General features: G+C 34.7%; 1 protein-coding gene across 1 annotated transcript in view; it reads left to right on the top strand.

Annotated features, from left to right (window-relative positions):
• Positions 1-514: 514 nt before the first annotated feature.
• The window catches only part of LOC119837751 (homeotic protein proboscipedia), a 32,621-nt gene continuing 18,825 nt past the window's right edge, over positions 515-14,310 (top strand). Inside the window, exon 1 of the mRNA XM_038363488.1 lies at positions 515-995. Coding sequence (XP_038219416.1) covers positions 515-995 — 481 coding nt within the window. The remainder of the gene's footprint in view (positions 996-14,310) is intronic.

A 14,310-nucleotide genomic window follows, 5' to 3' on the forward strand; every position in this document is an offset into this window, starting at 1 on the left:
GTTCATGACAATTTTAATAACTTTATTGTTGTCGGCATTAGGTACGCGCTATACACTCCATGATGGCCGCTAAATTATAATAAACAATTTCAAGCGCTCATTATTCCCTCGCTCATCACGACTCCGCCGAAATTATTCGACACAAAACCGCGGTAATGTCGAACGTCCACGAATAATTGCTGAATAAACCACAGACAGCCTTCTCTTGTGACAATTAATTTTGCACTTTACTATTCAGCGAAACATCGAACAGTTACTTGCTGTTTATTTAATACAGACAAATTACTTCGACTATAAGTTCATAATGCTGTAATTTATTCAATTTTAGACTCAAATAAATCTCTTTATGTACTTGAATTAATATCTGTTTCAGATAATATGCTGCTGTCTTCGAATTTTAGAGCACTTATCCTGACCCGTGTACCAAACCTGCACAACTGTGAACGAAAATGCTAGCGCATGCAAAGCGTAAAGTGAGGTCGATACATGAATGATTGCGGTCCAAGAGCCAGCTATGCAAGAGATATGCAACACAGCCGCACTGCCACTCGACAGTAACCCATTAGTGCGTAAAATAAAATGCGAAGAGTTCCCAGTGAGGGGCAAGCAATCAGCAAGAGTTGGCATGGGGGTGCGCGATGAAATGGAAGAGGATTTCGCAGTGAAGGCGAGGAACACTCCACCGATGGGGCCTGCGCCGGGGCAGGAACACCGCATGGAGCACGGGGGTAACGGGTTCTGGTTGGCAGCGGTCACCGCAGCTGGGGCACCGCATCCGATGCTTGAAACTTGTACAGAAACCGGATTCATTAACAGCCAACCGTCTATGGCTGAGTTCATGACGGCCCTTCCACAGCTAGGTGGAGGAGAACTCAGCCCACAGCACACCCCTCCAGGATATGGCCCCGATTTGCCTTCCCCTGGTGGCGGTTTAAACGTACCTGAGTATCCGTGGATGAAAGAGAAGAAAACTACACGAAAAAGCAGTCAGCAAGGTAAGAAATTTACACTTTATGTATTACAGATTATATACAAAAAGCGGTAAATTTGAAAATAAAACGTAAAATGACAATGAATTTGCAAAATTATGTGTAAACAATACAAAGTGAATATTAAAGTAAACAGATTGTCAAAAGCTCTTTAGTACATTTCATAACCACTCAATAGATAACTGCGGAGGAATTATAATGATTGTGCCTTTCAACGGTTACAAATGGCCATTCAACCATTGTGTTCTGGTTCATGGTCCCAGGGTTTCTTTAATGAACATCAAATTACTCTGATATATATTGAATTGCAGCGACGACATTTCGTGTAGATAACCGTTGATCTGAAAGTGTGGGATTACATCGTCTGGTGGTAATACCAAGCCAACGGTAGCGAGTCTACCACTGCGTGTAACGGAACGGAATATTCGACATGCACTGTAAACACAAATTATAAGTGAGAACATTTTAGAACATAATTTTTACATATCGAGTATTCATGTAAATATAGCTCACGCCGCTGAGATAGTCAGGTTGATAAACTAAATAACACGCTTTTGTATTATACAACTTAATAAAGACGATAAAAAAGACTTCGATTATGTTATTGCATCAAGGGGGGGCATTTAAACCAGATACCATTCTATATATAAAAAAATAATTGAAACTACCCGCACGGAATAAAGTTTTTTGTGCCAAAAAAGACATATGTATTGATAAAAAGTACAAAAAAATTACGCACCCTCATAACACAGTCCCAATAAAACTTCTCACAAAACAATTGACCCCAAATTTGTCTCTGGGACGCACAACACAAAACACGAGTGCGCGATCCATCACCATCCGTCGTGAGAACATGACCTCACCTGGCTCTCATACGTCATGTATGATCAAATTCGTATAAATAGCCCCTAATAAATATAATTTGCTATTATCTGAAAATAAAAAAAAGAAACGGGAATTTAAAATTGCATAATAACAATTAACTGCACAAAAAAATTGCATAATTTAGGTGTACCTAAAACTGATCAGGCAATGATTGCGTGCAAATAAAGACAAATTGATAACATTTTAGATTATCTACAAAACGAAACGAAAACATGTGAAACATTGCTAGCCAATTCATAAAGTGTTTCAGAATTATATTTATGTATTTATATTTGTTGATGCGTTGAACGCGTGGTCGGTGTTGTACAGGAGCCGAGCCTCCCGCGGCGCGCGCTGGGGGGTACTCAACTTTGAAAACTATGCATATATCATATTATCACATTCTTATAATACACGAAACCTTTTTGCACTTGTAAACTTGAGTCTTTTCTTTTTCATAAACCAGTAGTAATAACACAAAATAATGCAATAGAAAAGCGAACTATCAGATGTGTAACTATCGCTATCGCTATCTATAAAAAGGTTGGTTTTTAATAAATTTCGAAAAAAAAAATCACAAATCGCGTTTCCCAAAAAATTTGTTTCAAAATTGATCTTTCTAAAAAATGCAAAACCCAGTCTGTTACGCGTTAAGGATTTTTAATTTATATTTTTACACTGTAAAATGAAGGTGAAGAATTTTAAATCTTGTTTTAAGTGCATTAAAATACAAAATAGCGGTGTTCTTCAGATGGAAGATAGTTTGGCGAACTGCTACCGGGGGCAATCCATCACTGTCGCTATCGGGCGATGCACGCTCCTCTATGCAGCTTTGTACTATACTCGGATATTGGATTTACTAACTTTTGACTGATTCCTTAAATTGTGTTGTACTTGTTATATCTTGGAGACAGCTGTATGACTCCTTTATTGGTTGATGTGCGGGTTGGACAATTTTGATGAAATATTCAACTACAATTGACGCAATATTATCTCGTATTCACCACCAAAAAGTACTAAAACAAACATATATGAGAAAATTTCTGGGATTAAGTTAATGGTCCATAATTTATAAAGCAGTTTGTGATTGCAAATATTTTATGGCTTTTATCACAGTATTCCCATACTTTGGTAAAAGCCATTGAACATTTATATTTAAACAAATATTATACAGAGGAAACATGTGTTCTTGTAGATACAAGTGCGTTTGTTGTTGTTGTGTTTTGTTTTCACACAAAAATTACTGGAACAATTTCAAAAATTCGTTTACCGTTAGAAAGCTGCATCTTCACCGATTGACATAGACTAAATATGTACCATATATTTTCTCCGTATATACCTACTTACAAACGAATAAATTACCTGGTATCACAATAGTATTTATATTTTTTAATTCATCATTCATTCAAACCACAAAGTGAATAATGTAATATGGCTTAAATAAAACTACCAATGAAATCCTCATGAATTCAATCTTAAATATTCACAATTTGTTGACCATCGTATCTATATATCCCTATCAAAAGTAGAAAGAATTATAGTACCAAAAGGTATCTAGGGACATGAAACAAATCGTTCCCGCGACCACGCCTCCGACACTGTCTCGGGAATCGAAATTAAAACGAACGCCCTGGCTCGATCGATCATTTCGATTCATCTTTAATACAATGTATTTTTGCACTGCCTCAATTTGTAGCTCGCTTGAGTGACGTGTGATACCAATTTTAATCTCAACTTCTTTTATATCGATTAAAAACCGCCGCGATGTAGCGAATTGTTGGGTGAGGTAGAAGACATTGTCTCGATTATTTTCTGAGAGAAATGGGGAAAGTTTTAGTGTATAAACAAGAACCTAGTTAGTGTAATAGTACGTAGTAATAAAATAACTTACCTAAATTGAAAATTCAATGTTTAATAATAATATCAACAAATAATTGGATATTTAGATGTAAATATTATTTATGACGTCTACATACTTTTCTTTTACTGAATTTGTGGAATCTCTCAATTTTTCTAAATTAAATAAAGGTTACGTTATCATCAAATAGAAGTCACATTTACCGTGAAAAATAGTGGAGATACGATTCAAAACTAGTAGAGTTTTCTCTAAGCAGAACTTGCTAATTTATTAAATCTAAGTACGTATAGATCAGTTTTAGATAAATACTCATAAAAAGAGTAAACATTAGTTCCTCTTTTTAATCGACTTCAAAAAAGGAGGTTATCAATTCAACTGTCTTTCTCACTTTATTTGTTTCCTCATAATTAATAAAATACTTTTTTATTTGAGAGTTGTTATCTCCCTTGTGGTCCCATTTAAATTTGGTTTTATTCTGACAAAAGCGGTTTAGTTTGTTAAAAATAATTATTTCTGTTTAAAACGTAAATTAAGTATCTGGGTGCGCATCTAAAGGAAGTGTCCATTCTTACACAACTCAGCATGACCATTGTAAATAGCAACAAAACTCGTGTTTACACTTTCATTTTTGCAATCCAATTATTCGCAAAGAAAAAAACCGAGCAAATCGAATCTAATAGGGCAGGTAGTTTCATCTTCCTTGTAGCCTCAGAGTAATAAATCTTTTGGCGGCCGCTCTTTGATTTATGTGAAAAATGACCGTAAATTTGAGGTTACGTCGACGTCATAGGGCGGATATATTCCAATCATACATGTCTCCCTACAATTATATAGAATTGAACACAGAATACTTTTCTAATTATTGCTTTTACATTAGTAGACACCGGTCGAGGCAATCCTGTTTTCATAACATTATTTATTCATGTAAAGATAACATATAGACACGGAAGTATATTTCTAATGAATACCATATAATATGTATATATATGTACGAATGGTAAACATATATCATTCATAACAAATAACATCATGGAAATGAAGTAATTGCCCAAATAGGTCATTTTCAACAAAGAAAATGGAATCAGTAGATCATTTTAATACAAACTATATATTATCAAGTCAATGCTAGTTAGTTATCCACAAGCGTTTCAAACATCAGATAAATCAAGTGTACTTCAAACTTTCCAAATACCATAATTATCATTCGTCAAAACGGAGAAGTAAATAGTGATATTTTCGTATAATCACTGTATTCATTGGCTGTCAATACTCGGTATGATTTACGGGGTTCCCTAACACTTTCACCTTCATCATCCCCCACACATAAATCAATGCAATATTGCCGTCCCGTGGCTGCTATTTGAAAATGTGACTTTGTTATTATTGTTTTAAATTATGTTATTTGATATAATGGATAAAAACGCATTAATCGATTTTTTATGTTCAATGTGACATTACTTACAGATGCTTTTATATAAAGAAAAATATTGTATTTATTGACGTATTGACTATTATTCATCAATACGTCTTTGGAGTGAGCTAGTCAAAACTTCTACATTTAGCACGTTAAATTAATTGGATCAGATTAGTTTACCTTTCCACAATAAATCATAAACAATAAAGATACACACCTATTATGAAAATCGTATAAATTCACCTGCGTAGTTTTATTTTATTTATTCTTTACTTCTCTAAATCAAAACTACAATAAAACTTAATAAAATTACTACCTAAACAATCGGCGGTCTTATCGCTATATAGCGATTCGTAGTTCGTTCTTCAAAAGACCCAAACCAACAAATGGGCATAAAAGAGCGCTTGATTACAGCAAATCCAACTAAAAATCCCAAACAGAAGCCGTACAAACAAAGAATAATCCGGCTAACGTTACATAAAGGGCAATCAATAAATCAACATCCTTCGAAGGCGCCGGGCTACCTTTGTTCAATTGTCGGCGGCGATTTTAACAGCAATTAGAGACACTTACCTGACGATCCGATGTAATCCTATTAGGGTCCAGGAGCCGTGTGTGGCCGGGTTACTCAGCTACTTTTTAATCTGGCAAAGAACACGGTATTATGAAGCACGTAGTGAAAATATATATATTTCCACGTTAATGGGTATGTGCTTTACTAAAATTGTACAATTGAAGTCCGAAATAATGATATGGCTGCATAAGTTTGTAGGTGACTGTTATTTAACAGCATAAAATTTAAAGATGTTAATCGGCGATTCTCATTTCACTTATTAAATATTCCAACAGTATTAATTCCATTGAAGAATAAAACCATGATAATATTTAAGAGACAATAGTTAAAATCTATAACTAAAGTAAGTAGATTAAACGCGTTTAGCAAACAATAAGCTCGCAACAATGTTCTCATTTCATATTAGATTGTTCAACATTCGCACCCCTCAAGTAAGCTGTTTGCTGTAAACTGATTTATCATATCAGAGTTCTAAACAAGCATCATCTTACACGCATAAACCCTCATATCAGACCGCAAGTAACATCCCAACTGTATCGTACTTTCAACATTACGTGCCAAATAATTAAGCTCATATTGGACTAACCGAAACGCAACATCTTCTAAAAAGATACTAGTCATGAACGTCATAAATACGAAAGGAGGGTAAGGCGACTGCATATCTAATGCCTTAAATGTTTAGGATGGAAATCGTGTGTACAGTAGATGAGATAGGGTAATATACTCAAGGCGGCAGTCGACGAAGCTTGACGGAGACGAGGGTGCAATGCATCGTGTTGTCCGGTTTCCGGGCACTAGTCGTATGGTAATTGACTAAGTTTTAGAAACGTGTATATATATCTATACTATCATTATAAAGCTGAAGAGTTTGTTTGTTTGAACGCACTAATCTCAGGAACTACTCGTCTGATTTGAAAAACTCTCTCAGTGTTAAATAGCCCATTTATTGAGGAAGGCTATACACTATATATGTACCACGGGCGAAGCCGAGGCGGACCGCTAGTTATTAATGTATTCTTTAGCTACAAAATTAGGACAACGTTCACTTCAAAATTTATTTTTAATCTTTTATGAAAATCTTAGAACCCTTGCTGGTAATGAAGCTAAATAGTTAAGTTTTTCACAAATACCACGCTCTATGTACTAGGACATACAACGCGTCTTACATTACGCATTCATCCAGGTATATCCACCGCTGACGACAGCCTATTTTATATCTCACAATACACGTAAGATAAATCACCGCACCATCTTAATACTAAGCCGCGAAATCCGTTTAATCATCTCGTAGGTTATTAATAACGTGTTTGAAATTAAACAATAAATTTGGGGCTAATCGCGCAGCAAGGCCGCAAAGCGACCGCGCTGAGTCAACATTTATAGAGACAAATTGTTGCACCACTAACGGCCTCACGATGTATTAATCTTGAAGCTACGACACGGGGTCGCTCCCTGCATCGCTTTACTAAATGATCTTTCGATAAAAATGTTTCTTTCGATCGGTGACACAATGTGAATAGAAAATGATAACTAACAGACGTAGTTTTTGTATTATTGTTAGACGACTGGAGTCTCGTAGACATTGGGCATAGTATGAAAGACCTGCGTTCGTAATAAAACAACTAGTGGAACATAATCAAATTTTCTCACGTCTATTTATACTTAAGTATACCTAAATTTCAAAATCGTTTGCCAAAAATTTATCTCAACGATATCACCCTTTATAAGAAGTATGATACTATTTTTTAGTACTATCGAACTGGCAACCAATTGATTACCCAACTTATGTTTAGGTGTAGCTACCGACTATAACTACATCGTTTACAATTTACGTGATATCCGTGTGATTATTTTAATGACACGTATATTGAAGCTTGATTACGTCAATTTTATTAATGGTGTGTAAATAAGGTATAATATGTCGCGATCTCATATTCAGTTAGCCATTTAAACGGCTTTAACGTTGTTGCCATAATGTGATACAATGAATACAAATATATTTACCTTTTAATTAAATGATCACAAAATACAGTTGTAACTTGTAGTGACATGCTCGTATATATTGAATACTTGAAATAAACCCATGATGCGGCGTAGCTATTGTAAGTCACCAGCAGCCCAGATTAAAATATAATACGTGTACCATGTTAGCAATGTTTCGTTTTCTTGAGCTTATCACGTATGATACGAGCGTTTTCCCCCGTTTCCTCGCATGATGTATGGTAGCGAGGCAACTATTAGTGCATCAGTCATTAGTCACCGTCAACGCAACGTTTAGCTACTGTCGGGGGCCGTCGCTGCATAAACAACTACATTTCGTCTCCCGAGGCTTTTAGCTCAAGTATCGTTGAGTTTATTTGTAATTCGGTAACAAAGTATAGCGTGGCTTTCCTTGATATGATTATCGTGTAATCACTTTAAAAAGCGAAATTTTGCGAATTCGTTACATATCGGCGAAAGCGTTAAATCTAGCAAACATTCTATGAGATAAAATTTTGCACTTCAACTAACCTTGTAGAAGTTTTATAATAACTTATTTAATTATTAAAGAAAACAAAGTTAGAAGAAATGTTCTTCACACCCCATTCGCACCAATTTAGTTCCTCGCTAACCCGTAGCAATTCGAAACAATTTCCAATGCCGCAAATTATGTTTATATAAAAACATTTTCTATTAATGTCACTCGATCATTAGATGAACGGTAGTTGGACCGTTAGCGTCCCGTCAGAGGGTGTTAATTTGCTAAGGCCTTGCTAATGAAAGCACCGTCTTACCGCTGACGTCCTCAGATCCCCGATAACGCAGAGTTACAGGAAATTGACGCTTTAGCACACCCACTTGTTCGATAAATAATCTTCGCGATAGCACCCTTATCTAACGCGTGCTCGATACCATCTTGTTTAATTTCTAAATGTCCTCATCTTTACACATAATACGTTACATTTTTCTTATAAAATGAATCGCGAGATCACTTTCACATTTTTCATAATTTTAAGAGTTCTTTCTTTACTTCTCGATTTAAATAACAATATTATAGTTTTTATCGTATTTTAGGTTTTAAAAACTATGCATTTATCTATATTGTCTATAATTGTCTACGAAAAAGAAGATAAAGAATAACCGCAAAATAATTCTTTAAACAAACTAATGAACTCCCTTAATTTGTTTCTCAAGGACCGATTTTCTTTAAGGGGTCAATTTTAAGGCACGTATGGAAATAAGTGCACCCCACAGTAATATTGGGAGTGCGATCGATTCTAAGGGAATCACTCCGCGTTTAAACTAATTTGATTTTAGCATATTAAGGGGGCTCTAGATATAAGGAGCGCGTCTTGCCACCCTGTTGTAATAACGAAAATGATATAAGGTGTGCCCTTAATATCCATCACACGGCCCCGTATTTGCTTATCTATGAAAACACGGAAGTGTAAAAATCGTCAGCCTACTCGGTTATCAGTGGCTTCAATGTTATGTGTATATAATAATGAGTGTTACGTTTTATTGCAAGTTCCATAAATCCCGACACAAAAGAAGGGGCTGCAATGAATATACCTGGGCATGTTAATTCTTACACTCATGTATATTGTTTTCTTTGCCTTATTTTCAATGATGGATAGATATTCATTTGTTAAATCATAAAATGTTCATTCTTAAATGTGTGAGTATATTATATGATCAATCATATGATTATGATTTCAGTATAGGCGTTTCCTGAAAAACATGTTGTTGTCTTATACCTACCAAACTACCGGAAGTTTGAAACGTTAATATAATATAATCATTAATTAACTTGCTCAAAATCTTTATTTTACTAGGCTTTATTAGAAAGTATTATGAATAAGCTATTTCGTTTTTGTTCCGAAGCTTTTAATATTTATCTGATCGAGCCACACAGCGCAAAGCCGGTGGCAACAAACTCATTTAACTTTAAGAATGGTCCCCGCTCAAAATTTTTGCTTGAAACATTTCGCCACTTCGATTTTATTGTCTCCCGTTGTCCTCCTTTCACGATACATTTATTTTATTTATCAGGATTTACGGATTAAGGGAAGTGCTAAACGCGAGCCGATATCGTAATCTTTTTCAAAGTTTCGGGTTTGGAGGTGAGTGGGGTACAATCAAAAGGCAGGAATCACTACGGAAGGTGTACTTGTACGGAAATAAATGTAGGCACGGAGGGTAGATACGGACTACGTTTGTGTCGCTGGCCTTGTGAGCCTCTCAATCGGATGCTGAGGTACATAAATAAGACTGAATGTTACTTTTATCAGAGCTATGTCACGTCTTTGTATGCAGTGAATTTCTTTTTTATAGGCGTGTACTACCTTGCCTGTCCTTTTTCGTATATTTTAGGATACGTTTTATTATCAAATGGAACAGCTTTACAATTTAAAGTTTTTAATGTTAATTATGTCTATATTCAATAATGATAATATATAGAATGTTGATTTAAGCTTTCAAGCTACGAATTTGAAAACGCAAGTAATTCCTCTAAAACGCTGCGAACAACTGTCTATTGAACCGAAAAGCATTTGTAATCGTTTAATACCCTCAATTCTTTATCAGCGCCGAGGGAATCTCTATTTACCTTCATTCATCCCCTGCTTTAATGTATAACTCGACGAAAACCATCTTATTATTATTCACATTCTTCCTGTATTCAGAAATAGGTGTATTAATTTTATTTATTTTTTTGTTCAATTAATTCACACTTCGGTAGTAACGCATTTGTATAATTATACTTACGATTAAATATTTTTTAACGTACTGTGTAAAATCTATAGCAAAAAGACTAGAATTCAATATTTAAATCGCCTTTTACTAAGTTCGATATTTACTGCCTCACTCTAAATCGCACCAGAAATCAAAAAGCTTCATAATAGCATCATTTGCTTATCAATTGACCATTACCGAAAATCGAACGGTACATTACACAACGTCCGAATTCCATCGCAGGCGCGAAATAAAAACATCTTATCAAGTCCAGGCGAATGGAAACGGGCTGCCGATTGCAATATTAACTTCAAAAGAGACATAAATTCGTCCCATTTAGGAAAATAAAAACATTCTGACTCTTATCTTGTTCGATTTTAAATTAACGGTGCGCCATCGGTGGCTCAGTGGAGTACAAGATTTTTGTTCGTCCCCCTTTTTCCGGGGAAGAATTTCTTTTTGCGCAATTTAGAGTGGATAATAAAAGGGCCATGCCACGCACCCTAATGAAAACTTGTGAACGCATTCAGTATCAATTGCTTATATTTTATCGTTTAGTATATTTAATTGATAAGATACTGATCTATACAGAGTCATCACAAAATCTAAACGGAACGACAATGCATGAAATTTTGTATTATTTTTGTCCAACACGTTCAAAACCATATATATATTATATCCTTAAATACAAAAAATTGTAAATGAATAGTAGTTATCCTATAGAGCGTATTAAATTTTGAATAGTAATATGATAATCCAGTTTGGTAGCACTTGACCCACTTATATGCACAGGAGCAAATCGAAAATCAATGTGGCAACGACCCTCGTTCCTTCAATGGAAACCAACTCCCGCGCGACTGTCATTATATTGGATAAAAATAATCACACAAATAAAACTCTTTTTATTAATAGCTTTTATAAGACAGTTCTTTATTTAGCTTATATTATTTTATACTAGAAAAGATAATATAAAATTAAAAATAAATCACTTTTTAATGAACATTAATATGTAAATTATGAACATAATATCCGCCACATGTTTACATCAGATTTCACACATTATTCACGATTTCTGATAAGGCAGAATTTAAAACTAACAAAGCGTTAGATAAGATCATTTTTCTTTGCACCAGAGTCATAATAAATGATTAATTCCGTGTACGCATTAACTCTATATGTTTAACTAGTGATGAGAAGGGAGGACTGAGGATCGTTTTTTCAGCGGTTATTCCCCTCGGCCACGTGGTGGTCACTAATTGCTCAGCTGGGACACACGAAACTAAGAAGCCTTCATATTTAAACAATACGTCCGTTTATATAAATTGGATCGATAGTTTCACTTGTGTAGACTACTAAAAGAGATCTAAATAAGTGCGAAGATTGGTTTCATAGAAAAGTGCTACAAATAAAAACTAACCTAAAATAGCTGTCTTGCTTCTAGGAAAATATCAAATATAGAATACCTGTATAATATTTTGTATTTAACTCGTAAAAATGCTTTCTGAAAGCTCCATTAAAGTTATGGCTACTCCACTATAATTTAATATTAACCTTTTACGAATGAAAAAGTGCAATTATTCGTATTTCACTGGAATAAATTCCACAACTACACGGAACTGAGCGAAATTAACATACGTCAGCCATATTGAAATTGTTCAAACTGTGAAATTATTTACAAGCGTACCACATGTCCTTTCTCGGAACTTCTGTTTGCGTCGAATTCCTGTATGGAGTAGAAATACGACTTTATAGGAGTAAAATCATACTTTCTCCTGGCGCGAGCGGGGCTCCGCTAACTAATGACCGCGCGGGGGGTTACTCCCTATAGGTATCTACATTCTACGCCACGACAACCTCACTTTATACATTTAGCTCACTCACACTAATATAACTCGCAAACTCATGTACTATTTTGTGTTTTTCTTTTCATTTGTTATTTGTACGTAGTGATACTATTTTCCTCTTGACGACCGCAGGTGTTACTTATTCAAGGTGTTTATTGGAGTACTGCAATAAAACCATTTAATATGCAAACGAGGTTTTATTGCTTTTGTTTGTAGCGTTACATCTTTAGCGCTTTTCTAAGACTCTTCTAAAATTTGCGTTTTTGTTTATCGTTATAGAAAGGAACCTTAATAATTTTTGACTAAAACGCAACAGTGATTTTTGATATTAAGAAACCAGTAGAACTTTCGCTAGCTTTTGGTTAAAAAAATGTGGTTTTTTTACCTATTAATGGAAGAAACAGGCATAAATTAATAAAAAGGAATAAATATTGTTGTAATGAAATGTAGACTAGTAGAAAAGTCTAGTATTATAGTCTAGTATTTGCCTATAAATTTTGTAATGTATAAGAGTGCGAACTTTAAACAAAAATCATTAAGAAACAAATGAAATTACTACATAATCATTCACAACTCGTCATCGCATCACATGAAATTGAGATGTCTGCACCGTATTGATCTGTTTATCCCAGGCATCAATTAAAAAACCCTGTCAGCTAGCAGCAAGTCACGGCTGGAGTTTGGGCGTGCATATGTTACCAAAAGTCAACGGAAAATGCTGAATCACGAACCCCGTGTCAAATCTCAATGGAGACCAGTAAACCGGTGTTTCGCACATGTGAATATATCTCTTAATGTTAGGAAAAGTCGTCTAAAGCTGACAAAAATCGATAATTTTAATAATTACTTTTACGTGATGCGTAAAAACATAAAAAGGTTCGTTCACTCTACGAAATACTTATAATATGAAGGTTATATGAAGTATGCCACTTGGTTTCCTCTACCAAATACTTCTAAAAGTCCACCCACCATACTACTTATAGATAAAAAAAATAATAAAGATAAATAGTTTGTAGGTATATTATATATATACCTACTTATTATACTATCAAACATGCAAACTAAACATCAATACAATTATAAGATAAATCAGTTTTCACATAATTACGTATACTACATATTTGTTTAGACACTACTTCTTCCCAGCAAAATAATGCATAATACCGCTCAAAATCTCTCGCACAGACAAGCTAAGTACCTTTATATTTAATCCTGAATGAATTCTCTAGTAATTCTAATTGTAAGATAGTTCACGTTCACCTTAATAACATAGAATACAAAGTTTTATCTACGTGTGACAGATATGATATATCCGTTCGCATGAAGCGCCCAATCATTACGGAGGAGGGAAAACCGTAGACCTCTTATTAGTGGACCCGCTTCATTACTAGCGACTATTTTTATTCAAGACGAGTACCGTCTTATATACGCCGGTATAATTATAGTCTATACTGAGGTGGACGGAGATACTGCACATTATATATGTGCTTTTTATACAGATAATAACACAACAATTTGTCAAATGTACTATGATATAACCCGACTCGTATACGTATATAAAACAACATAAAGAGCTCTAGCTAAAAGATTGTTCCAATAAATGAAATTCTGTATACTTTGAAATAGATACTATACTTTTTATTTAGACTATTTAATTTTTAACATACGATACCCAAATTTTTATTGGAATAACGCATCATCCATCAGAGGTTGCCGTCAGTGGGGTGAGATTGTTGAATATGAGAGGGTTGGATATATCGGATGTAACTCGCGTTAGAGAGAGTGGAGATGAGAAATTGAAGAATTTGCATAATCTGCTTGGGTACTTTATCATTGAACCACGTGGCAGTGACTAGTGCACTCGCGGATTAAGCGCACCGGATTAAATCGGCACATCGCGAGGTCACGTTTCTTTCTTATACGTATTATGTTGATACGTTTCGAAACATTAAGCAATACTACCTATAATAACTGCATCTTCGTTGTGGACCTACTAGGGTTTTAGCTATATTCACTTTTATTCTATAAAAATTATTGTGATTGTAATTTAAAAT

Source organism: Zerene cesonia, chromosome 3, assembly GCF_012273895.1.
Source record: "Zerene cesonia ecotype Mississippi chromosome 3, Zerene_cesonia_1.1, whole genome shotgun sequence".
Lineage (NCBI taxonomy): Eukaryota > Metazoa > Arthropoda > Insecta > Lepidoptera > Pieridae > Zerene > Zerene cesonia.